Source organism: Strongylocentrotus purpuratus, unplaced genomic scaffold (assembly GCF_000002235.5).
Source record: "Strongylocentrotus purpuratus isolate Spur 01 unplaced genomic scaffold, Spur_5.0 spur5_scaffold_20, whole genome shotgun sequence".
NCBI lineage: Eukaryota > Metazoa > Echinodermata > Echinoidea > Camarodonta > Strongylocentrotidae > Strongylocentrotus > Strongylocentrotus purpuratus.
This window is the reverse complement of record NW_022145606.1, coordinates 50,104,683-50,132,342: the sequence shown is the minus strand read 5'-3', so window position 1 is coordinate 50,132,342 and position 27,660 is coordinate 50,104,683. Positions and strand designations below refer to the sequence as shown.

At 38.8% G+C, this 27,660-nt stretch overlaps 3 protein-coding genes and 1 long non-coding RNA gene across 4 annotated transcripts; 3 read left to right on the top strand and 1 right to left on the bottom strand.

The window, feature by feature from the left end:
* Positions 1 to 566: 566 nt before the first annotated feature.
* LOC592563 (transcription initiation factor TFIID subunit 8) lies at positions 567 to 12,652 on the bottom strand. The gene is made up of 6 exons (XM_030993556.1): positions 12,553 to 12,652; positions 4,729 to 4,903; positions 3,935 to 4,096; positions 3,333 to 3,457; positions 2,451 to 2,598; positions 567 to 2,223 (listed from the first exon to the last, which is right to left on the bottom strand). Exons 2-6 carry the CDS (start codon positions 4,868 to 4,870, stop codon positions 1,943 to 1,945), a joined length of 858 nt encoding a protein of 285 aa, XP_030849416.1. The 5' UTR covers positions 4,871 to 4,903; positions 12,553 to 12,652; the 3' UTR covers positions 567 to 1,942.
* LOC115927776 lies at positions 7,029 to 7,713 on the top strand. Its single transcript, XM_030994044.1, has 2 exons — positions 7,029 to 7,625; positions 7,684 to 7,713. Exons 1-2 carry the CDS (start codon positions 7,029 to 7,031, stop codon positions 7,711 to 7,713), a joined length of 627 nt encoding a protein of 208 aa, XP_030849904.1.
* LOC115927528 lies at positions 7,729 to 12,164 on the top strand. Its single transcript, XM_030993555.1, has 2 exons — positions 7,729 to 11,689; positions 12,132 to 12,164. The coding sequence occupies exon 1, from the start codon at positions 7,737 to 7,739 to the stop codon at positions 9,855 to 9,857; it is 2,121 nt and encodes a 706-aa protein (XP_030849415.1). The 5' UTR covers positions 7,729 to 7,736; the 3' UTR covers positions 9,858 to 11,689; positions 12,132 to 12,164.
* Positions 12,653 to 25,909: 13,257 nt separating the features above from the next.
* LOC105442535 lies at positions 25,910 to 27,403 on the top strand. The gene is made up of 2 exons (XR_972439.2): positions 25,910 to 26,166; positions 26,599 to 27,403. It is a non-coding gene; the product is annotated as an uncharacterized LOC105442535 (long non-coding RNA).
* Positions 27,404 to 27,660: the final 257 nt, after the last annotated feature.

Sequence of the window (27,660 nt, the reverse complement as noted above, 5' to 3'; positions counted from 1 at the left end):
TCTCTCTCGATACTGTACCCTCTATTCTATCTTTGCATCTCCCCCTTCTACATTCTCCCTCCGTCTCCCATTCCTTTTTATTTACCTTTACATTATATTAGCCTAAATCCTTTCCCTAAAGCGGTCCATGAGCAGGCCCTACTTATTAAAGTGTACCAATCACCTGTAAATATATAGCTCTATGTATTAATGGTTCAAGGTCAAAAGACGAGCTTCAAATAATACTTCTATAAAGAGATATTACAAGTTCAACTACACTCTCACTAGACACAAAAGCGACTAGTAACTACCCGGTGGAATAGTTGTTTGCGTTGCTTTATGTGCTCACAGTAGAATGGGTAGGCACTGAATCCGAGTCCAACTTGGGTTACGTACCCGCCGTTTTATGGTTTTTATTTTCTTCATACTTCTTATCATTTAGCACATAAAATGCAAGACTGTTTTTTTTGGAGGGTTGATGTTATTCATTCTTATATTTTGAGGTGATCGGTACACTTTAAACACTGTTAACATAATGAAAATAAAAGAGGCATGTCACAACACAAGAGTATCTTCAAGGGCCATCATTTTGTTTAAAAAAGACGTCTTTAATTACTGCTGTTTATTCACACCGTTACAAAGTAGCTCTGGCAAGGTTTCAATCAATCTAGTCGGCTGACCCCTCTATCTTCTATACCTTGGGTATTAAATATACACATAGTACAATGTACAGTGGAACCTCATCAGGGAAAAAATACTCTACAAATTTTGGGGGCTACTTTTCAAGCTTGCTTGCATGAAAATAACACTCTGTATTTTGTTTTGCATTGAACTTTTGGGGGGGCTCTTTTTTCACTTTCGGGGGTTCTTTCTGGCATTTCGGGGGCTACTTCGCCCCGAGCCCCTGTGTATTTTTCCCCCTGTACCTCATTATAAAGAGCTCTAATATAACGAGGTATCTGTTATAACAAGGTGATTTTACTGGCCGAAGCTCATTATATATTTTGTTCTGATATAACAAGTCAATTTCCAGGGTCCCAAGGACCTTGTTATACTGAAGTTTCACTGTATTGGGGTTCTCAAGAAGACTACGACACCATTTAGGTATCCACCCGATCACAGGTGATGTCCCACACAGAGTATGGACTTCACTTTTCCCGAAAGGATTACGTAATGCACACAGGAGGCACGATAGCTCAATAAAGGGTGTTGTCAACTACAAGGATTTGTCTTCAGTTTTATGACCAACAATACTCTGCCTTTTCCACCCATTCCCCCATATGGTATTAAAGTCATTATCTGACATTTCCATCACCCGATGACTTCCGAAGAGACTAGGGGGTATTTCTCGATGGGACCACGGGTTCGCTGTGTGCAAGACTTGTACACCCATCAATGGTATTTACACAAGTCTGGTGTCAGCGAATTATGACATCACAATGCAGATGGAGACTGCCAACTGTCCTAGCTCTCACACTGTCAATCACTTTGTTGTCTTGTGCCTGGAATGATATTAATAGTTCTTTCTAATATAGCGCTTTACAGGACCGCAGGCCCTCTCAAAGCGCTTTACAGATCTATTATTACCCCGGTCATCAAATTCAGGCTTACCTGCACACAATATATGCACATTTCCACTCCCTGGGGAGCATTCCAGCCAGACGTCATTTAAACGCACACTCATCTAACCACATTAACTTTCGCATCCTACCGGGTACCCATTCAACACATGGGTGGAGAGTGGCAAATGTAGATTAATGTCTGTACAAAGGACATTAGTGCCGCGCAGGACTCGAACCCTGTACCTTGTGATCTGCAGTACAGTGACATATCCACTCGACCATGACACCTCTACGATGTTTTAGCCATGTTTCAAAATATTCATGCTGTCCTCTTCCTTAATTTCTTGGACATAAAAGTTACATGTACAGAGTCCATCTCAATTGTCCTAGCAAGTAATGGATCACTTCTTTTTCTTGTACCGCGGACGTTTTGGTTCCCGTAGGAACGGATTATCAATGACCTCTGGGTCATGCCGTCTCTTCGCTGGCGTTGATCCTCCATCGTCTTCCGTACCTTTCGGTTTTCCTTCAGCATCTCCAGAATCTCGCTTCTCCTCACTCTCGTCCGCCGATTTCATGTCGCCCTCTAGAGTTTGGTTTTCTTCGGGTTCCTCCAGGACGTCATGCTCTGAAGGTATGAGGGCGTCAAGGTACGGTACGGGTGAAGGGGTACAGGCTATCACTGCAGGGGGAAAAATGAGAGATTAAATTGGCAACACAGAGAGGAATCTGTCATCACTAATTTCATGTACAAATTAGCCCTTTTCTGTTTACCGGTAATACATATTGTAACTTTCATTCACATTGGCCTTTACGACATGGCATCATCCTACCAGATCCCCATTTCTCTCCTGAGTATGGAGTGGCAAATAAAGATTAATACCTTGCCAAAAGACATCATCTACTTACATGGAAAGAGGTTGCTGTCACCGGGGAAGAGCGTTTGGTTATCTCCCGTTTTAGCAATGAATCTCGTCAAGGCTCTCTCGACATCACGGCGCTGTGAGGCAGCCTTCTCTCGGACCGTCTTATAATCATTGTCTTGAGGCTTGAAGGTCTGTCAGACAGAAAATGGGAATGGTAATAATATGCTGTCCCTGTATAGCGCATATCACATTATGATTTAACATCCCCCATGGATGAAATTCAAATAACTTTATTTCCTTATATTCAAATTGTTAATTGGCAACACTGCTTTTTCTTTTGCCACATGTTCCATTGATTAAAGGGCCACTCTAACCCAACTAACATAGCCTTTCATAAAATGAATACACCTCTACTTATTAATATTCCAGCCTCTGATTTTTCAGAAAATCTCTAAATTTACCAAAAAATGATAATAACCATCCATTTTCACAGTTCTCACGCTTGCTGGGTTACGCCCCTCGAAAAATGTAATACAGCTACGTGGCTTTGATAAAGCATTTGACGTCAATAAGGGAGTTTACAGATACAATCTGCGCATGGGCAGATAAAGGTCATTTGTACCAAAAAGGTAAAACCCACCAGAGATGAATACTGGATATGCGCTCATGAAAGTTATGTAACATTATTCATTTATGCACCAACGGTACATTCTAAGATACGTAGGTGGAAGTATTCTTTTCAAGAGGGCAAACAAAAGGTATTCATGAAGCACATCTAGGACTTTGGCAGTTATTATTCTAAGATGCTCAAAGTGGAACTTCTCCATGTGTAAAACATTATGTGGATATGTGGGGTCATTTGTACCATGTGCTATCTGTAAACTCCCTTATTCGTAGGCAGTGTGAGGCATGGTAGGTTGCTTACCGGAGTCTGGATGTATGTATGCGAGTCTGGGAATGCCGGAAGATGATCATAGATGTATGAGGGATGTTTGTTACGTTGACCTACTTGCAGACCTGATGGGTCAGAGGTCGGACGCAGTCTGTCCTCTGCAATATAAGAAAGAGAGAATTTGACCTTTGTCCTAAATCTAATAACGTCATGTGCACTCTGTAAGACAAAAAAGATTCATGCACTTTTAAAGAAAGTCTTGGACATCTTTCTTGTGTACATTTTATCTTTCTTTCATTCTTTCCCTCTCTCTTTCTCTCAAAGATTTCTCCTCTTCCATTTTTCACTTTCATTCTTTTTCTCTCTCTTACTCTGCTTCTTTGTTCTCTTTCTCTATCTTATTCTCTATTTTTTCTTTCTCTATCTTGCTCTATATCACTCTCTTTCTCTATATTTTTTTTTAATCTTACTCTCTCTCTCTCTATTAATCCCTTTTTCTTCACTTACTTTCTTTGTTGTTCTCTCTCTCTCTCTCTCTCTCTCTATCTCCTTTCCCTGTCTCTTCTTACCCCCTTTCTCTTTCTGTTCTCTTCTCCCCCCCCCCCCCATACACAATATAAGTAAATGGGCCTTACGTTTAGGAATGATGATCTTATTTTTCCTGCGAGCGAATTGCTTGAGTTCTGAGGCATCCACTCCCGATTGAGACATCGCCATGCCGATATCAGTAACCATCGGCAACGAGCGACAAGCAAGCTCACAGTACGCTCGGCTGCTCTGTCCTAACTCTGTGATATCTGGAGGAAAAATATGAAAAAGGATTCAAGAAACTTATGAAAAATACAGTTCAAAACAGTGCAAAATATTTCATAGATTCTGCATGCCTTTACATATAAAAACAAGTACATTAAAAGTGATATTAAATCATTACTCTAGATTGCCAATATGAAATGAACATATTTTTGTAACAGAAAACTTTAAAATATATCATCATAAATTATCAGTCTGTTAAGGTGGCTGTGTAACAATAAAAAGAGGGAAAAATTGTATATTACATGAATATTTGGATTGGATTCAATTGCTAATCCGCACGTGACATGGCAAATGCTCCACTCCCTGTACTAGAGCATTAAAGCCAGGTCGCATTGACATTGCACAAGCACAAACATGCTCATACAACTACTTAAACGTTTGAATCCTACCAGGTAAGATGTCTACTTCAAAATTTCAGCCTACTTTTGAAAATGAGCCAAGCAAAAAAACAATGGGATCCTGACCTCACAGAGGCAATAAAGAGGCTGGGGAAAATTGCCTTGTTATTTTGAAAGCTAAATCTCCAGTAGGAGACAGTCTTTAAAATGGGAGAGTCCCCCAATTCGGCCGTGCACCTCTATACTGGCGAGAGACTGTCTCTGTATAACTGACTCACAGCTTTGCATGATTTCTGCCAGCGTCTCCAGGCAGTCTTCATCTCCCGTTGTGAAGCCTGCTTCGCTACAGGTCGCTGCCACGGCAACCAAGAGCGCCCTCCTGTGAGAGGCAGCTAACTGTGAGTTGTCCGTCGACGTCATGATCCTTCTTCTTCTCCTTGAAACCTACCCCACCTAAACATGAGAATTGAGAGCATTTTTGTGAAATGGGAAATCACAATTATCTCGGTGCAGCATGCAGTCTTGACTTTGAAGAAGTCTTCAGTGGGATGAATTGAGTTAGGATAGGGAATCACCCTTCTTCAACTTATAATTTCAAGTGGTTGAACGGATGCCCAGAGGAGTCGAAAAACATTGTAGTCTAAGTCAAAATTGTAATTAGATCTAGATCAAGGCCTACTAGAGTCTTACTTCTGAACCTTCTGAATTTGGAGTCAGCAGGGCGGTATTCCGCATGTCGCTAACTTGTATGGCAGGTGATGCATGCTAAAGTGTGTTTCTGGAATTCTCAACAGATGTGGCTATTACAGACTACTGGTCGAGGGCGTTCCATGCTCGTCCAGTCTAGTACTTCTTTACATAATTTCGTCAAAATATAGATCTAGAAAATGACAAGTCAAGAGTCAAGATTCCTTCAAGTTCAATTATAGGTATGTGACTATCGCGCACATTGGCTTGGTTTCAGCGTGCCCGGCAGCGGTTTCACGCTCAATACGAGTTACTCTGCAGGGTTCCTCTTTGATTGCGTGTGGAAACGGCGGTTTCTCGCCAGATTTAGCTTGCTTGTCTGATGACATCATTGGAAAAATTTCCTTTTGCCTCGACTTCGAATTTTCAGAAACGGACATGTGAAAGTGCATTTTTGTTCAAGTCAAAGTTCAATGTCATCTTTACCATCGTAATCTTCCATGAAGATAAGTTTTAATAGTTCTAAAACTAATTTAATTCGTTTATTTATACATTTTTCTCGTTACTTGATGAATATAAATCAAATCGGAACATACAATCATTGTTTTTTTACTTCCTCAAAATTGATTGTCAGGAAATTACGGAAATTTGTCTGTCTTTTTGTGGCAGTGAGTTCATTAACGACTAATTAGCTAATTAATTTGCTAATTGCTAATTACTAATTAATTATAGAAGGGTCTATAGTACATCAAATAATACAATATTGGTTTTCTTCCCCTATCACATGTTCTTTCCTTAAGGTTTTATCTAGAAAAATGAATAATTTTTACATTTTTGATAAGACCATCCTTTATATTGGTCATGGTCGGTCACAGATTTTGAGAGGTCTCAATGGTAAAACAATGGCGATAATTAAATCAGATTTTTAATCTTAAAAAAATCATAACTCGCTAAATATTTGTCCTAGAGCTATGGTTTATATACCATTTTAAATGGTTTTTCAAGCCCTTTCCAATGATATAAGATACAATGTAATCCCACAATTTTTATTTTTTTAGTCACATAGACCTAGAGACTAGATCTAGACTAGGGTCTAGTCTAGATCTAAATGAAATCATACAGAAATGGGTCTTGTGGAGTACAGGATGACGTTTTGCTTGAAGCCGATGCTTGTGATGTCACAGGCGTCGCTTTGTAGAAAAGTGTATGGATTAGGTCGCTTGAGGGCGTACTGGATTTTGTGTGTTACTGATTTTCCACGTCATGGGATAGTTGCCTCCCAGAGTTGCCTAAGTTTTCGTTTAATTTTGTGATACAAGCCCAATGATGTAAGTAGAAATGAATATGTTATCTTGAAGTTTATGAGTTATATTGTCTTTACAGCTAGATAGCTTAATGAAATATGATGTTTATGACTCTAATTTGAGATGATGAAATATGACATGAATGAATCGTTCAAGTGAAAGATTGTACACGTGTATGTAGGTTACGTAATTGTCGTGCACGGTAGTGCGTCTTAATGTACATGTACGTAGTAGTATAATGATATGACCTTGAAGAATGTCAAAGTCACCGTCGGTGAGTTATTATTTGTTGCATGTATTTACCGTAGTCAGATATATAGTGAGAAAGGCATTGTTTGTTTTCCTTTGTTATGATAACAGTTATTAGGATTTTCAGGGTATATTTAATTTGATACATGATATGTTATTTTCATGTCAGTTTATGCAAGATGATTTATTGTTGTTTATCTTTCTATTAAAATTGCAGATTGAACCTTGCCTGCTACAGTCTATAACCAAATTACAGTGCATGGTGTCATTACTATGGGTCTTGGGCAACTATAGTTAGTTCGCCAAATCGTCCACCACATCAGTTCAACATAGCCATTATGGGAGACATAAGGGCAATGTTTCACCAAGTTAGAGTCCCACCAGAGCAGAGAGACTTTCTTCGCTTCCTGTGGTGGCCAGAAGGAGATCTTATCCAACATCCTAAGGCTTACAGGATGTGTGTTCACTTATTTGGTGGGACATGGAGCCCAAGTGTTTGTAGTTTTGCTCTTAGACATACAGCTGAAGAATTCAAGACCGAATATTCTCCAGAAGCAGTGGATGCTGTCGGTCGTAACTTCTATGTAGATGACTGTCTCGTCTCATGCAAAACAGAAGATGATGCAATCAAGCTTGTAGCTGAACTCATGACGCTGCTCAAGAGGGGTGGATTCGAAGTGACCAAGTGGATAAGCAACAGCCCAGCTGTGATCAAGTCTGTACCTTTGGAAGATCGAGCTAAAAACATTGTGGGACTCGATTTGAATCGGGATGCCTTACCAGCAGAAAGGGCACTTGGAGTAACATGGGATGTAGAACTGGACTGCATCACCTATAAGATCACCCCCAAGGGCAAACCAGTAACGAGGAGGGGAATTCTGAGTGAGATAGCATCAATATATGACCCCTATGGATATGCCAGTCCATTCGTCTTGGTTGCCAAGAGAATCCTCCAGGATCTAACTGCTCTGAAGCTTGGATTTGATGACCCAGTTCCAGATGAACACCATTCCAGGTGGCTAAAATGGAAACAATGGCTTCCCTTAATGAGCAACTTCAGAGTGAGCAGGTGTTTCAGACCCTTTGATGATGTGAACGAGTACCAACTGCATCATTTCTGTGATGCATCTGAGTCGGCGTACGGTGTAGTGTCTTACCTGCGCATGACCAGTGAAGGAGGACAAGTCCATTGCAACATAATTCTGGCTAAAGCAAAATTAGCACCTCTGAAGAAGATGACAATACCTCGCTTAGAGCTCATGGCGGCAGCACTTGCAGTCACAATGGATAGAAAGATCAGAAAGGAGCTGGACTTTCCCTTGAATGAGTCTGTCTTTTGGACAGATAGCACAATAGTCCTCCATTACATCCGCAGTGACAACAAGCGCTTTCGGACATTTGTGGCTAACAGGATATCTACCATCCGTGATGCCTCGGAGCCCAGGCAGTGGAGATATGTCAACACAGAAAAGAATCCAGCTGATGATGTATCAAGAGGTCTAACGCCAGACAAGCTCAATGGCAGATGGCTCAAGGGACCATCCTTCCTATGTGCTGATGAGATGGAATGGCCTATCGCTCCAGCTGATCTGCAAGTGCCACCAAGTGATCCAGAAATCAAACCACCTACAGAAAATGCCAGTGCATTCACAACTCAGTCAGAGGAGAAGTCATTGGAAAGGCTTATCAACACATATTCCTCCTGGTATAAGCTGAGGAGGGGAGTGAGCTGGCTATTGAAGTTCATGCAGTGGTTGAAACTCAAAGGAAAAACCCAGACAGAGCAAGAGCTGAGGGACTTCAAAAGGATCAGTTATGACGACATGCAGAAAGCAGAGAAGAGAATTTTGCATTACGTGCAAAAATGTTTCTTCCAGAAGGAGATTGAATCATTGACCGATTCAGATGGTAAAGTGACAAAGACAAGTCAACTCTACAAGCTGGACCCTAAGATAGTCGAGGGTCTTGTTAGAGTTGGAGGAAGATTAGAGAGATCAGCTCTACCATTAGAAGCTAAACACCCAGTCGTCTTACCCAAGGGAAGTCACGTGTCAGATCTGATCTTGAGAGATGTTCATGTAAAGGCAGGGCATAGTGGAAGAAATTATGTCCTTTCTGTGCTCCGTGAGAAGTATTGGATGCTTGGAGCAGGAGCAGCTATCAGGAGCATGATTAGCAGATGTGTCATGTGCAGGCGGCAAAGAGGGAAGATGATGAGTCAGAAGATGGCTGACCTGACTGAGAATAGACTGTTACCTGACGAGCCTCCATTTTCCAAGGTTGGCATTGACTATTTCGGCCCCTTTGAGGTTAAAAGGGGTCGCAGCATGGAGAAGAGATATGGAGTCATGTTTACATGTCTTACCACACGCGCCATTCATTTGGAAGTCGCTCATTCTCTGGATACGGACTCTTGTATCAGTGCCATTCGTCGTTTCATCGCTCGCAGGGGCAATATCAAGGAGATGCTCTCAGATAATGGCACTAATCTTGTGGGCGCTGAGAGAGAGCTGAAAAGAGAAATAGATGGATGGAACAAAGCTCAAATCAGCGCAGACCTGCTCCAGAAAGGCATCAAATGGACTTTCAACCCACCCACTGCTTCCCATTTTGGAGGAGTCTGGGAAAGGCAGATTGGGACTGTGAGAAAGCTCATACTGGCAGTAACTAAGCAACAGGTGCTCTCAGGTGAAAGTCTGACAACTCTCTTCTGCGAAATTGAGAGCATCGTCAACAACAGGCCTCTAACAAGTGTATCAGATGATGTCAATGATCTTGAGGCCTTGACTCCCAATCACCTACTTCTGCTGAACAGGAAGCCGCAACTGCCACCAACAGTGACAGACAGATCAGATGTATACTCGAGAAGGAGGTGGCGTCAAATACAGTATCTCGCCGACGTATTCTGGAGGCGCTGGTCTAGAGAGTACTTACCGCAGTTGCAAAGAAGAGAAAGATGGGTACCATCGCATCGCAATCTTCAGATTGGTGACTTGGTGCTGGTTGCCGATGCAAACACTCCGCGGAACTCGTGGCTGCTGGGAAGAGTACTTCAAACTTTCCCAGACAAGAAAGGCTTCACCCGTAGTGCAAACATCAAGACGAAGAATAGCGTAATTGTTCGTCCTATCTCGAAATTGTGCCTGATTTTGGAAGGAGATTGTTAATTGCCCTCATTTGGAATTCATGGATCATGTGATGTTTAATCATATGATAAGAAGGAGAAATTTGAGATATATAAATTTTGTGATCAAGGAAAATTTTGTGTTTCAGAGGATTTCTTCGCAGAGATATGATCATATGGAGATCGTTGTGTCAGTGATTTATGATTGGAAATCAGAAGGATCCAATTAGCGCAGAAATGTTATAATCATGAAATGTGTTGTCATGATATCGCCAACATTTATTTTACATGAAAGTGTCAAAATGTGACAATTTGTATTCAACGCGAGGATAGATTTTTGTTGAGTTATGAATCGTCTAGTGATCTGGAACTCTCCGACGATTCAGATTTAGTCGCCATAGCAACTCAACAGTAACTGATAACTGAGAATTGAGAAACTGAACGGCTTACAAGAAGAAGACATAAACTGATACATTTATAGAAAAATGACTGTTTGCAATTCAAAGACTCATGAACTAATAAACATTACTGTATTACACTTGAAATTATGGAGTAATTTGCAAATTTTCACACGATTTGTTATTTTTCCAGTGTAAAATGTAAACATGGCATTTAGCAGCATTTAAGTTGCAGTAAATGTGCAGTTGTAGCTTCAGTGATTATCAGATTACTGTATATACAATTATGTAAATGTATTGCTTCATTTAACATTCTGGTTTAAGATGGAATCTATTCCAGAATTGGTTTGCATATCATTTTCTTGGTAGTATAGTGGTAAAGTTGTAAAAGATTATTTCATATTCTGACACAGAAAATGTGAGTTGTGTGTAGAAAGGTTCTACTAGTTGTCATGTTGATTAATGCAATATATGCAAATTTTATTTGAAAGTATGCCTGATTATCAGGAATTAAGCATATTTGGAAATTTATCATTCCTCATGTCAAGGCACATGCAGTATACATGTAGTTTGCCTTTTAGTACAGTGTTACAAATACAAAGGGTATTAAAATAGGAAAGGTCAAGAGTTCAGCTCTTCATGTGAAGCTCGAGTAGAAAGTTACTTACAAACATAAAATGTGTGTTTACGGTACAGTCAAGTTGTTGGTTGTATGTTTAACTTGACACTTCTCTTTCAGATCTCCCATCGTCTGAGTCAGTAGGAGGATTTAGTTTTGGATTAAAACATTTTTAGTGTCATTCCTGGTGTCGGGAATTATAGTGAGGAAGCAGCGTGGTTGCTTACAGTTATCTTTGGAGTCGTCGATGTTTACCAAAATGATTCTAAATTCTGACAAGGAATGTTGGGAGTTCTGATAGGGTTGTCATGGTGATGTTGAGAAGGATATTTGCTTTATGTAGTGCATTTGATATACACTTGGGGCATTTTATGCAAAATGTCAAAGCTTTTGAAATTACTTAGTAGTTTGCTGAAAAGAAACTCTTCAGATATTTTATGTTGATATTAATGGTCAAGATCATTGAATAGGTTAAGGGTGATTAGTTATTTAAAGGTGTGAAGAAAAAAAAGGTCACTTGAACAGTATAAGAAGTTGAAGAATTTAAAGGAACAATGATTTATTGCGAGTAGCAATTGTGGATAGACTTAATTTTGAAATGTTTCAAATGAACAAAGTATTGTTAAATGTTCAGAAAGGCTTCTCATTTAAGAGGGCCGGAATGTGGAGTACAGGATGACGTTTTGCTTGAAGCCGATGCTTGTGATGTCACAGGCGTCGCTTTGTAGAAAAGTGTATGGATTAGGTCGCTTGAGGGCGTACTGGATTTTGTGTGTTACTGATTTTCCACGTCATGGGATAGTTGCCTCCCAGAGTTGCCTAAGTTTTCGTTTAATTTTGTGATACAAGCCCAATGATGTAAGTAGAAATGAATATGTTATCTTGAAGTTTATGAGTTATATTGTCTTTACAGCTAGATAGCTTAATGAAATATGATGTTTATGACTCTAATTTGAGATGATGAAATATGACATGAATGAATCGTTCAAGTGAAAGATTGTACACGTGTATGTAGGTTACGTAATTGTCGTGCACGGTAGTGCGTCTTAATGTACATGTACGTAGTAGTATAATGATATGACCTTGAAGAATGTCAAAGTCACCGTCGGTGAGTTATTATTTGTTGCATGTATTTACCGTAGTCAGATATATAGTGAGAAAGGCATTGTTTGTTTTCCTTTGTTATGATAACAGTTATTAGGATTTTCAGGGTATATTTAATTTGATACATGATATGTTATTTTCATGTCAGTTTATGCAAGATGATTTATTGTTGTTTATCTTTCTATTAAAATTGCAGATTGAACCTTGCCTGCTACAGTCTATAACCAAATTTACAGTGCATGGTGTCATTACTATGGGTCTTGGGCAACTATAGTTAGTTCGCCAAATCGTCCACCACAGGTCTTCTTTCCCAAGAATTTATGGCAGTGAGTGTAAATTCATAAACCACGATGATACTTCTATAGCCAGATAATGAGACAATAAATCGTGTGATAGGATAATCATTTCTGCAATTTTTCACCACCGAACATATTACACGACACAACAACAGACAGATCCCCACAGAACCAACATTAATTCAAGCGAGTGGGACCGTTATGGGAAATCGATTTCTTTTTCAAACAATTCAGAGCATCATGTGGATGAAAATCGGCTGTACAACATATTTATAAGTGATGCAAAGCAAGAGCGATTACATTTTGAGGAGAATAACTTACCTCATACGAAAATATTACGTGATTTTCGATCAATCTTTCATATTTTGTTCTCAGTTGTGAAACGATTCGATGCGACGAGTCTGCGAATACGTAGTCTACGACGCAGACGGAATGTTATCACGAAGCGGTATATCGTGGTATTATATCAGCTTAATATACAAGACATAGGAGATGCGAGTATAGGACCCGGGTATAGGAAAAGAAGAATAGATGAGAAGAGAAGAAGAAGATTAAGAAGAAGAAGGAGGAAAAGAAGAATAAGATTAATAAAACGAAGACGGAAAGGAGAAGGAGAATTAAGAAAATGGAGGAGGAAGAAGAAGAAGGAAAAGAAGAAGAAGAAAAAGAAGAAGAAGAAAAAAGAAGAAGAAGAAGAAGAAGAAGAAGAAGAAGAAGTAGAAGAAGAAGAAGAAGAAGAAGAAGAAGAAGAAGAAGAAGAAGAAGAAGAAGAAGAAGAAGAAGAAGAAGAAGAAGAAGAAGAGAAGAAGAGAAGAAGAAGAAGAAGAAGAAGAAGAAGAAGAAGAAGAAGAGAAGAAGAAGAAGAAGAAGAAGAAGAAGAAGAAGAAGAAGAAGGAGCTTCGAGAGGGAAAAAAATACTTCTGCCTTCTAATCGACGAGCTGAATTACACCGTCATATATTATATCCTCCCCCACACACCCTCTCTTCTATAGCCTTCCCTAACAGAGTCCATCACTCTTCATCTGTAAAACAAGAAAGATTCATGTATCTGCTTAATATCGGACAAAGAAAGTCTTAGACATCTTTCTTTTGCAATTTTTTCCTTTCTTCCATTCTCTCTTTCTCTTTCTCTTACATGGACCACGGCAAGTGCCCATGCACCCCGCCCCCCCCCCCCACTCACTGATAGTTTGGAATTATTATCTCTTTTTTTGGTAAGATATGAAGCTGATGAGCTCTACAACATGTTTCTTCTGCCCAAATTCACAAAGGAGGTTTATGTGCATCGTATGACGCGTTTCGATGCGTTTCAGACCAACTCGGTTCAGACACTCCTTGGTCTAAACGCGTAAAAACGCGTCATAATATAACCACATAAACCTAGGTTTGTCTCCTTTGTGAATTCGGGCCATAATGCATGGCAGTCCAGAGGATTTTTTTAATGTTTTTTTTTTTATGACCGGGGTAAAGTGCAATAAAGTATTGAAAATTTAATGCATTTTCTGTTTTTTTTTTTTTTTTTAATGTATGGAGCTGCTACGAACGCCGTACGAACGATTTTCAGACAATGAAAATTCGGAAAGACAATGGAAAAAGAGGGAGATTCGTACGAAATTATCGTTCGTACGAACCTTTGTGACCGTAGCATTAGGTAGACATAACAAAATGTCCTACTTCTCTGCACTTCATCTGTCGTTGGTGAGAATTGAAAAAAAGTGAACACTAATATTTTTGGCGAGGGGGGGGGGGGCCGTTTTTTTAAAACCCTTGATCCACAGTATGGGCAGTCTGTGAGTGCAGTACTAATCTGGGAATATTATTGTTAGGTGTTTAGGGGTGTTATTTTTTCTCTATATAAACTACGAAGGGCGACATTTTTGCACTCATCTATGGTATTAGGGTAATTAAATTTGTCTCCCTCTGCTCGGTAGTCTGCAGATAGTGTTACTGCATTTTGATGTACGTTTTATGTTACAGTCATATATACAACTCTGTTCGATAGTATATTGTGCCACATATAGGGATTACGCCATTTTTAGATTTAAAAAAAAATTAAGGTATACATACACAATGATTGTAGCCTTTCCCTTTTTTTCGGAATTTGGTACAATGGCAAGATAATCATTGTTTTGTTGTATGTAGGAGACATGTTTTTATTTTTATATGACCCTGTGGTAGATTTATTTTAATTGTTTCGTAACTCTATTTTGTTTGTAAACAACAACAAAACTCTTGATAAAGTATTCAAGTGCCTATTTTGTTTGGGTAAAAGACAATTACTCTGTATCTCGATTAGTATAATAATTGTTGAAAACAGGATAAGTAGGTGATCATTAACTGATGAATGCAGTGTTGAGAAACCACACGCAATCAATACTTTAGGCATAGTGATGTGTAGCAATACATTATTCTAAAGCAATTTCCGCCACTCAAGGCAATATGTAATGCAAAAATGCAAATATATATTTTTTAAAAAGAGGGGGGGGGGATCTAAAGAAAATGGCCGCTATAATTGACGTCACTATATCATTAACAAAAAATGAACATGACAATAATCAAGTTCGGTTCAAGTGCAAGCTAATACATGTACTTATATCAAAAAAGTGAGAGAAAAAGAAGAATAAGAAAATGGGCAATCGGAGGAAGACTCACGAGAAGAGAAAGACCCACGAGAAGAAAAAGAAGAACCGGAAGTAGAAGAAGAAACGGAAGTAGAAGAAGACGAAAAAAAAAAGGAAAAAAAAAAAAGAAGACAAAGAGTATTGAAGAGGAGAAACAAGGTTGAATAAAATAAGATATTGAATGATATATAAATGAATAATATAAGACCAAGGGTTAGGCAGGAGAGCATGAAGCCTGGAGGGAGATGACGAGAGGGAATTCAAAGGAGGGAGAAAGGGATTCGTAGGCGGAAAAGCACTGACACGGAAACAGGCATACAGAGAGAGGGGGAGAGACAGAAAGAGAAGAGAAGGCATATATAGAAAGAGGGATTATAAACAGAGACAATGAGATAGAGAGAGAAAGGGAGAGAGATAGAGAGGCAGACAGAGAAAGAGAGAGAGAGAGAGAAAGAGAGAGAGAGAGAGAGAGAGGCAGACAGAGAGAGAGAGAGAGAGTAGAGAGAATCAGAGATATAATATAACATGGATGCCGTGAGGGACGTTGATACATGTAGGTGTATCCTGAATAGAGACAGTATATAGACATAATCATGATCGGCCTAACATTTTGAATTTCACCTCCTGAACGGGTCTTAGTTTGATGTTTAATCAAGAGTATTATATACACAATTCATGTTTGCGAGTGAATTAGTGAATAATACACGGCACGCACGTCAAGTCCTAATGGGATAATAGGGACTTTTAGATTTGCGTGAACAGTGAACTGATACGTGTGACGTCCATTCAAGGCAGTGCATTAAAAGGACGTCGCGACCGTAGCAATCCACATTGTCTTCGTGCGAATCTAAAAGTCGCTACTAATCGAGACTTGTCGACTTCATGATAGATTTCAAAAATCCATTTTATAGGAAGAATTTAGAAATGAAATTTGCCTAGCTCGATAATAATACCAAGGTGAACAGGTTTGCATCAAAATTACTGTAATGTTTTGTTTAATCCTATATATTTCAGGCACTTACAATTAATTTCTTCACATTTCTTGTTCATAGGTGCATTGATCTAAAGTAAAGAATATTTTCTTCTTCTGATAGATATTACTCTGTAAATAAAAATATGTATCTATATAGCTTACTTTTAAGTAGCTTTTGATTTTAAAAATATACATGGGATTGTTTTCCTGCATCATGAAGAGTGCAAAATATCAAATCAAAACAAATGGGAGGCATAAATAGCGCGTACTATGTTACATGCAATTTTATGATATGGATTATAGATGAAGACAAGAAAATCATTTAATATGACAATGGAAAGCTTACGCTAACGTAATCAAACCAGAAAATATGACAATACAAACATATTCTAAACACATTGTTTAATTGAAGAAGAAAAAACTGGATTTTAGAAGAATCTTAATGAATAACATAATATTAACTGGAACTCAGTTACAAAAGGGAGGAAAAGATGTCCTTTTTAGAGACTGCTTAAAGCCCTACTGTCCTACTTGTATCTTGCTCCCTCTATATAGAAAACTTCCCCAATCGGTGCCGGTTGGTCCCCCATGATCCTCTTCTTCTTATGTTAGTTGAGAGCTGATTCAATGAGATAGCCACCTGTCAGTGACCTCGCTGTGTGGTCTAATCCCTTCCCGCCCAGTAGTATTGACGGTCTTTAAGATCGTTGCTGGAGGTTGCATCCCTGCTGGAGAGGAAGTACATTCATTGAAGGGCACCCTTGTAATAAGTTGATTTGTATGAAAGCAGAAAAGTAACAGAAACAGAATGGCAAAAGTTTGAAATAAATTGGACCAATAGTAAGGAAGTTATGAATGTTTGAAATATGAGATCACTAAGTCTATGCGAATTTCAATTTGGTAGTTATATTATGCGTGATTGTGATTGTGACGTAGGATGTGGATAACTCTCCCATTTGCCGTGTACAAAAATATCATTAATTTCTGTTTTTCTCGTAAGTTCCTTCTCCCTTGGGGCACTACTCAAAATATATTATAGATATAATATGATTATAGGTCCTTTAAAGAGAAAAAACCCTCTTGAGCAATGATATTTAGATTATTTTTTTAAAAGTGATTTTATATGTTGGAACAGATGGGAAAGTAGTCCGACAATACATCACATTGGCAGTACCGCTTCAGCCAATTTGAAGTACCCATATGTATAGTAATTACAACTTTAAAAAATTCACAACTTTCTTATATTTAGTCAGATTTAATTGAAACGTTCGTCAGTTTGCTTCTATGATTTTTCTGCTTTCTTTTAGATTAGTAGTCTACCTGGGTTGGATTTCCCATTTAATGAAGGTGATAGGTTGCTGACGCCCCCCCCCCCTCCCACTCCGGGGTCGGAATGATCGCATGCGTGTTACTAAAATGTCCGGTAAAGGGGTACTTTTCACGCACCAAAGTCCGGCTCGTACATACACAAAAATGACTTTACACACCGGACTTAGGTGGTGTTTTCAAAAAGAGGGAACACGCATATGTGTACCCTAAATAACACTGAGTGGGGTGGGGGGGGGGGGGGGGTCGGGCTGACGGTTCGTTCCCCATAGTATTTGATCCTGACTCTGGGAGTTTACTTATAGTCAGATGAATTTAAATTGCATTTGTCACACCTAGACAAAACAGAAAAACCATTGTGAAGATTGAGCATTATGTGTTGAAATCAAATATTGCTATGCGGTTGGAAGAAGGTTAGCAAAGAGGAACTTTTTCCAAACGAAAGTTTATTTTGTATATTATTTCATGGGTTCATGGCCGTAGAATTAACTTGATGAACTGCTAATGTCTTCCTGTAAAGAATATTGGAACTCTAAATACCGGTATACACTCTTTCCTTACTTCATCCATGGAGAGCAGCTACATGTAACAGAAATTGCAAAGTACTTGGGGGTCCACATCCAGAGCAACCTGAAATGGAATCACCATGTAAACGTCACCCCCCCCCCCCCAAAAAAAAAGCCAACTCTGTACGGTGCTTTCTGCAAAGAACATGGGGGCCTGCCCACAGAAGACCAAGGAGTTGCTGTCCAAGACATTAGTACGCCCTGTGATGGAGTATGCTGCAATAGTGTGGGACCCGTCCACCCAGGAGAACATCAGAAGGTGGAAATGGTGCAACGCCGTTGTGCACGCTTCGTCCTGGGTGACTATCGGCGCACAAGCACCGTCACAGCCATGCTGAATCAACTTCAATGGACAAGTCTGCAGGAAAGAAGGGCTCAGCAGAAAATAGGCATGGTTTACAGCATACTCCATGGCCTGGTTGATCTTCCAGTCACCTACTTCATACCAGTTGTTGGTCCCAGCACCCGTGGAAATCCACAGAAGGTCTATGTCTCCTTTGCCCGAACTTTGCTATTCCAAACCACATTCTACCCAGATACTATCCTGTGGAACTCCTTACCATCTGCTGTCGTCGATTGCACCTCTTTGGAACTTTTCAAGCAGAAGGTGCAACACATCAAGCTCCGTTGAGCTTCAGACTGTTTTTAGCTGCACATAGAATTTCTTGTAGAGCCTTTTTACTTGCACTGTACACTCGGCACTTGACAAGCACACGGTACGATAATACGCCAACGGCGGACTGTACTATACTGGAAGAAGAAGAAGAAGAAAGAAATACAACCTAGAGATAGAGGGAGTTTGATTAATGCTCATCAATGATCTCTGATTATCGACATTATGTCCGGGGGATTTATTATTCTCTTACATATTTAGCAAGACTTCAGGACAATAGATGGACAAATCGTTTAACAGAATGGCAACCAAGGATGGGAAAGAGAAGAAGAGGAAGGCAGAGGAGAAGATGGAGAGATGACCTAACGTCATACATGGGAACGGCCGCTTGGACTAGGACAGCTAGAGACAGAAGAGAATGGAAATGTTATGAGGAGGGCTTTGTCCAACGTCTGGATGAACTATAGCCTGATAGATAGATAGATACATATTTAGGCAAACATTGCAAATCTCAATATTGAGTTATCGTCAACGTATGGGATTTGTACTCTATCACGTCTGTTCTTGCCAGAGTTTTTGAGGGCTTTCTTGCCAACTGGCTTATGGATGATCTTAAACCCCACATTGATCCGTCGAAGTTTGGCACATAAAAGGAAGTTCTGTCAACCACTATACCTTGTATCTATGTTGAACGTCATCTACAGGAATCTTGAGCGACAAGGATGGTATGCCAACATTTGTACTATTGATTTCACCAAATCATTTGACCTTGTCAATCACTCCAAGGTTATTGAGAAACCGATCCAACTAGAAGTTGATGCTTCAATACTGCCCACTGTTTGTAATTTTCTTTCCGACCGTCATCAGGTGGTTCGACATCAGGGACTGGCATCAAGCCCAAAGAGCCTCGCATACGCAGTACCTCAGGGTACAAAGTTGGGACCAATCCTATTCCTTGCCCTTGTTCACGATGCTAACTTAAGTACAAGTTTAGAAAGGGATACTTATTTGAAACGAAAAGTTCACTTTTCATACAAACTGGCGCAATCATTAGATTGCAATAGGGGCACTTGTTTTAGGGCAACGGGGGCAAGTATAAGAAGGGGGAAAATATCAGAAAGGATAGGTTTGCGCTTTACGAAAGTGAAAAAAGGCATGCTTGATATACCCCTGTGTACCCGTCCCCCCCTTCCCCCTCACTAACAGATCGCCGCCTCTGACATTAGATATACATGTATTAAAGTCACTGCCAGCAAACTTTTTACTCTGTATATATTTATGATTATTAATCATCATATAAATAGTTTATCAAAATACACTTTTTTCATGATTTAACAGTACAACAAATTACTCTCTGTTAGTGCATCCACACGACAAAATATTACTATCAATATAACTTGGATGCCGGTGTGAAGAAATACTATTTGTAGGGGGGGGGGAATTGGTAATTTATGTTATCAATATAAAGTAGAAAGTGAGGCGATGCCGTCACAGAATTATGAGTGAGTTGCCAATTTGTTTTGCACGGTGATTTTCAAAGGCCTGATCATTATTGTTGTGACTGCATTTATTTTAAGTTTGGGAATTCCTTCAACATTAAAGGTAACAGAACACCAAGAAATGACTTTACTTATTTTGAGAGATCTATTATATCATTGCCCATAAGTCTACAAGATTCCCCACCAAAATGTATGATAGAGGTATAAAGCAAGAATAATGTAGACTCAGCACGACATGGGCATCGCCATTTTCTTGATAACGTGACGTACTATGCGAAGTCGTTTATTAAGTAAATGTATTCAAATTTATAGATGCTTCCTTCCCAGACGTGTGTGGTGATGAAGCATTTCATTCACCTGCTATTATCCTTTGTATTACAATTGCAAGAACGCAAATTGCATAAAGAAGTTGGTGCTCTTCTGGGGTGAAGGTTTCTCATCCCGCCCCCCCCCCACTCAGTGTTATTTAGGGTACGCATATGCGTGTTCCCTCCTTTTGAAAACACCCCCTAAGTCCGGTGTGTAAAGTCAATTTTGTGTATGTACGAGCCGGACTTTGGTGCGTGAAAAAGTAAAGGTTTCGTTAGTGATTTAAACATTATTTCAAACTAAGGCTTGGTGCATGATACATGTACAACTTCAACTGGTACGTCACATTTCCAAGAAAATGACTGCGCCCATGTCATATAAAAGGCATCACATCATGCCAGGAATATCTTAATTTATCTTCTTCTACAGAAAAATAAATTTTGGTCATAATGCTTTTAGCTTTAGATTTTAACACGATACTAAAGGATATCCTTATTCTACGCAAACTACACAGGTCACTCAGACACGACGCGGGATTGCACGAAATGATATTTACATGGTTTTGATATTTCTTATCAGGCATAACGCAAATAATTATAAGCTGCATATATTTGTGATAACTCTGTTAATCATTAACTACAGTCACTCAATAAACATAGACTTTTCAGTTGTCCATGTCTTAATCAGGTAACCTGCTTTAAAATGTTAGTTAAAGCTGTATGATTTATCGACCTTTTGTCCTAATTATGGCGTGGAAGTATCATATATTTGCATTAATTCACTTTAAGATATATTTCTTTACATTTTGTTTAAAGGCTTTCGATTTAACTATTGTATTTACATCCATCATGATATAAATATACAGAGTGAGTCAGAAAAAATTTCCCACTTTTTAAAAGTTGTATTGATTGAAGTATGAATATTTAATCATGGGTTTCATGATATGTCTTGATAGAGTACATATGATATGTCTTGATCCTCCCAGTACATTAAGGTCACTGGCGTACCTATGGGGGGCAGGGGGCAGAGTGCCCCCCCCCCCTGACGGGCTCCAGGGGAAAAAAGAAAAAGGGGAAAGAAAAGAAAAGAAAGGAAAGGAAAGAAAAAGAAAAAAGGAAAAGGGAAGAAAAAAGAAAAGAAAGAGAAAAAAGGAAAAAAAGGAAGAAGAAGAGAAAAGGAAGAAAAAGGGAAAAGAAAAGGAAAGGAATAAAAATGGGGGAAAAAAAAAGAAAAAAGACCATGGCCGTACGCACCAGGGGGGGGGGGCAATTGACCCCAGATATTTTGAAAACGTACAGTTTTTTTCCTGAAAATGTAGTGTAGGCCTATACCAAATCCTTCAATTTTACTTTTGAAAATGCAAAAGTACCCTTATGACCAGTTCGATCGCTGGAACTCCCTTCACTCCTTTTGCTTTTGAGATTCTTCGAAAACTTTTAACGCATCTTTCCCCCTCCCCCACCAGAAAAATATTTCGCATACGGCCCTGAAAAATTAAAACAAATGAAATAGGAAAATATAAGTGATATAACAAATTCGAAACTCTTCGCTGGCGCGAACTGCTTGCTAGCCTATTTTGTATTAAATGTTTTCACTTGCTCGTCCCCCTGAAAAAAGAAAAGGATTAGTATTGCCTAGAATACAATAATTGTGCCTGCCCCGACGGGCCCCGACCTGCAACCATGGCAACAATAACACACAATATATGTACCAAATGTTACTAAAAGAGACTAATTCATTTTTCTCGCTCGCTACACTCGCTCGCGAATAAAATGAATAGACATTGCTTTGGAAACAATTGTGCCCACCCTTGACCTGCAACAATATAATTAAAAGTGGAAGAGTTTTTTCGCCCTCTCGCCAAAAAGGAATTGAATCGCGTTAAACGCGATTGCGTCCATCCTGACCTGCACCAATAAAAACAAGTTTATTTATTAATTACTATTAAAAGAGAATTTATTTTTGTTGCTTGCTCGCTATGCTCGCTCGCTAAAATGGAATGGACACCGCTAACGCGCCCGCCCCAACCTGCAACAACCAGTTAAGTGCTCGCCAAAACGGAATTAACATCACCTTAGACATGATTGTGTAAGCCCTGCCCTGCAACAAAAAAATCTGAAATTTATGAACCAATTATCATTACAAAAATTTTGCTCGCTCGCTACGCTCGCTCGCCAAAATAGAAATAACACCGCTTTTAATAATCACGTCCCTGACATGGAAAAATGAACCCAAGTTTATATACCATATTTTACCTATAAAAGAGAAGTGATTTTTTTTGCTCGCTCGCTACGCTCGCTCGCCAAAATAGAAATAACACCGCTTTTAATAATCACGTCCGTGACATGGAACAATGAACCCAAGTTTTATGTACCATATGTTCCCTATAAAAGAGAAGTGATTTTTTTTTCGCTCGCTACGCTCGCTAGCTCGTGGAAATATGTGCCCACCACTAACCTGCTACAATATCTTTAAAAAAGAGAAATGTAGGGGGTTGCCTGCCCGCCAAACTGGGATTGACATTGCCTTAAACACGATTGTGCCCGCCCCCTACCTGCAACAATGAAACACATTTTATATAGCAATTCATTGAGAGAAACATGTATTTTCGCTCGCTAGCTAAAATGGGTATAAAATCACCCTAAACACAATATTGTTCACGCGCCCTGCATGGGACAATTGAACCAAGTTTAAGTGGCAATTATTAAAAAAGAAGTGATTTTTTTCTTGCTCGCTACACTCGTTTGCAAAAAAATAAAAGTAACGTCGCTAACAAGTGAATGTTCCCACCCCCAACTTGCAACAATACCAGTTTATATACCAAACGTTACTTAAATATTTTTTTGCTCGCTCGCTCGCCAGAAGTGAAAATTAGCATCGCCTTTTTTGTTTGTTTCGGTCGCTTGCTCCCCCCCCCCCTGACGGAGTACCCCAGGTACGCCACTGATTTAGGTACCATTTTAATTTGAAACTCTGCATGCATAACGGAACATCAGACAAGACTGCCAGATCTCACTTGCACCAAGTTGCTGGGTGAGGAATAAAATATTGTTTTGAACAAAGACAGCCAAACAGACAAACACCCATACACATGTGTTTCTGCATGCCAGAAATAAAGGACTCATTATGTACACATCTGTATGTTCAACATGTTCAAAGACATAATGTTTGTCTGAATATAACATTCTGAGAACGATTTGAAAGATAACTCCATAGCCAAGGATCTAGTAATTAAAAAACAAACATTTTCAGCATGCGAACGGAGCATCTAAACGTATCCAATACCTGAAAGGTCATCAAACTTTATGGGTGTCCTCGGTTTAATACCGTACACACACCCTCTCCAAGATTCGGGATGGCTAGTAGAACCCCGTTCTTCTTGATTGCCGCCTTGTTTCTATAATGTATAATTCCATCCCACCGTAACAAACAAGTTTATGCTTATTGGCTAATTGTAATTTATAGTTGATGAATAACAGAATTATCAAAATATTGGCTGATTACGTTTGCGTTATAACTGATTAGGAATATCAAAATTAATGTAAATATCACTACGTGCAAATCTGCATCGTTTTTGGAGGACGTTTGCAATTTGCGTAAGATAACCAAAGTAGTACATCCCTTGGTATCATGTTAACAAATCACGGGTTAGAGGCATTATAATAATAACTAATTTTCCTTCTAATGAAGTTACCCCGCATTAAAGTATAGAACGGTAGTGGTACGGTTGAAGGGGTTCGGGTGCAAAATGTCCATTCAATATTGTTTAAATATTGCCCTTACTTCAACCTAAATTCTCAAAAACAAAAGCAGAAATATATGCCCAAGTGTTACAGTTTGAAGAGCATTCGCGATATCTATGTCCTGGCATGGATCCCCCCATTCAAATGTGTTTAATGAGGGGTAAGTTCATGTGAAGGAAAATTAGTAATTAGGCCTAAAACAAAAAATTGATGACTTGGCGTAACCCGCCCGACCCTATTTTTATCGCCGACCCTACGCTTTTTTTATTTTTTTTTTTGTTTTCATAGGTTTTTATTCGTTTCTCTCAAAGAAAATTGTACATTTATAACATAATACATTGGATACAAAATAACAAAATAATTTAACATAGTTCTTTATAAATTTACCAATGATCTTTTACATTTACATACAAAAGTTACACCTCTTCATTTTCCTTTGGAGACAAAAAAAAAAAATTATATTATCCGATTGCGATTGCGTAAATATCGATATCGCAGTGGGGAAAACCCGGATGTTTGTTGCTTTCGTTCTGGGCTTTGCCGCGCCGTGTTTGGGCCAGCTCGCGCGCCGAGTGCAGCGGGCAGGTACGCCATAGTACCGCTAGGCGATTGTATCCCCAACATGGCGTCCTATGGCGTTCAGTTCACGGGTAAATTTGGTGCTCACGTTTTATTCAGCGTTCTTCGGAAGGTGGACATTGAAGCAACAATCGGAGAAATCGTTTAAGATCTGGCCGCTGATAATTTTGTGGTTAAGAACATCAAGGCATCTTATATGTGTGTGTCCACCCTTACAAAAAAAAACCATGGTATACCATGGTACTACCATGGTTGTTATGGTATTACCATGGTATTACCATAATAACCATGGTACTACCATGATAGGCATAATTCTACCATGGTACTACCATGGTACTACCATACTGCCATGGTACTACCATGGTACTACCATGGTACTACCGTACTTCCATGGTAATACCATGGAAGTACGGTAGTAATACCATGGAAGTACGGTAGTACCATGGTACTACCATGGTACTACCATGGTGCTACCATACTACAATGGTACTACCATGGTACTACCGTACTTCCATGGTATTACCATGGTATTACCATAATAACCGTGGTACTACCATGGTACGCATGATTCTACCATGGAACTACCATGGTACTACCATGGATAACATGATTCTGTGTTTGGCACTAGTTTGTCATTTGTTTTTGCTCTTTTTCAGTTTCCTTATAACTTATTGATATACCGAATCGTTTGCTCAAGGTAACTTTGGGCATGGTTTTAACACACGAAGTATAACCGAGTGTGTTACAGACCTACTCAAAGTTCCCTCGTGCACACAGTTCCACCGACCCACAAAATCTGTTTCAAAGAATGGACTTTAAATTTTGAAAACAAAAACAACAACAAATTAGCGGACGCATGAAACCAAATAAAAAAAACATAAGAATTAATAACAAAATAAAAAAAAAAATATTTCAGAATCATGAAGAAAAATCAAAACAATTATAATAATTATTGTTCCAAAATATTTGAAAAGAATTGTAAAAAAAAAAAAAAAAAAAAAAAAAAAAAAAAACCATAAGTATCATTAAAAACAAAATTGTTATGAATATAAAAAAATATTCAAACAAAAATATAAGAATTGTAGAAAGAAAAAAAAATATATTAAAAAAAATGATATCGCGTGAATCCAGTACAATTATGTAATTTCATAGTCCTTAAGTTTTCTAAGATTTTGAAATGAAAAACTGACAATTAAAAAATACATCTAGCAATCTGACTTAAGTTTATTATTTTAACAAATTCATTAATGTAGTTAAAACGTTTGCAATTATTATTAGGGGAAAGCAGGAGTTGAAAACTTATTTTCATTTGGCCATTTATCAATGGTGTGTACATTAGAAATTATGCAACAGCTTGAAATATCATAAAGAAGGTCATACCTACAGGCCCCATATACATATACATATACACACATATACACACGCACACACACACGTACTACACACAACCAATCCTTTGGAACCGTTGTGCAATATAACCCCGCATATTTTGAATGGCTAGCTATGTGTACTGTGTACGTGTCAAAGGATCGCTGTACAAAGCTTGCATTGGGAATAGTGCACGCACAAGCTACACTATAGCTACTGTGTGCATTATAAATTCACAATGTAGCTTTGCCTAGACAGGAGCTAGACTGAATCTTGGTGTTTTCTCTGCAAAATAATGCTGAATACTGAGTTTTCCTGCTAATCTACAACAGTATGGGTAAGTTTAAGAATCATCTACCTTATTTACAATATGTACATAGATCTACTCGATGTCTAGATAGTTATTTATGACAGTGTTAACTGGGACTTAAAACACATTCCGACAGGATAAGACTGAACATGTATGATCCCATGTACGTAATTTGATGTAGGATCTTGATGGGTTTATGGGGCAGATATCATTCGAAGCAAAATTTGTCCATTTACATACACATTAACTCTGCTGTGATTATAGTATCATTGCTCGCAGGATTTAATGTTTTATTCTTTTTAGAACATACTGCATAAAAACCCAGCATATTAACGAATTACGCTTACTCGATGTCATGTCTGCGTCTGTGACTGTGTGATTTTATGTTGACAGTTGTTGATATTCATTTTTTTAATTTTTTATAGACTCTAATTCAAAATTGTCTTTTTTAAATTACAGATATAGACGCAACATGACAAATGAGTAGTTTCCATATCGACCTCGTTCTTTATCATCATCTTCACCAATATACATCAACGGCATCATCACCATGTCTTTGACGTCGACCTCCGTTTTCGCGTTTGAACTTTGAAGATTGTTGCGAACTCTAATAATGAATTGGATATTGGCATTATCGACGTTTGTTCTGTCTTTGAACACTAGTCTCATCGAACTTTGATGAAAGGTAAGAACCTCCTTTTTACCTTCTTCGATTTGCGTTTCGTCGTTTGCAGGTCTGATCCTGACTCCGATTAATGATGACCTAACCTATCGTTCTGTCTTCAATCACCCTCGACGTCAAACTCTATACCGCGTTTCACCATCGCCGAACACGGACTCCGCATCCGATCGACATCGCCGACTCTTGACTTTCGTTCATCATTAATTTTTGAACTGTACTATGATCACCGACATCATCTACGATCTGCCAAGAAGGCCTAGTCACCAATTGTTTCTTCAAATTTCGTCTTTCGACTGAATTCGAGTACGACATCGTCAACGAATCTCGCACCTCCGCTGGAAGGACAGTTTTTTATAATGTACTATGTAATTTGAATATGAGCGGCAGTCTTCCGCTATAGAAATAGACTAACCACTTTAAGATATTGTTGTGTGCTGAAAATGTTTAGTGTCCTGTATAATGATGTTACAAGCGGCAGTCTTCGCTATAGAAATAGACTTCAGTTTTCGACTGTAAATTGTTTTATATATTTTACGCGAGCTAGATTTTAGCTTGTTTGAATAAACGTTTTTTTAAAGTAAACATATTGTTTCCATTGTTTGATGTTTGATACGTCATATGATCATTCAACAATAATGATCAACATGATTGTGATGTCTTTTGTTAACAGATCGTGTTTGCGAGAGAAGCGGCTGAATGGATAATTGAGTTGAAAGTGGACATGCCAGCTCCTGTCATTTTTGCGTCTACTTTGCAGACCACTAGCATGCTATTTCAAAATTAAATAAACAAGGGCTGGCAAATATTATGAGGAATACTGTGTTGAAAGTGCTTTAATT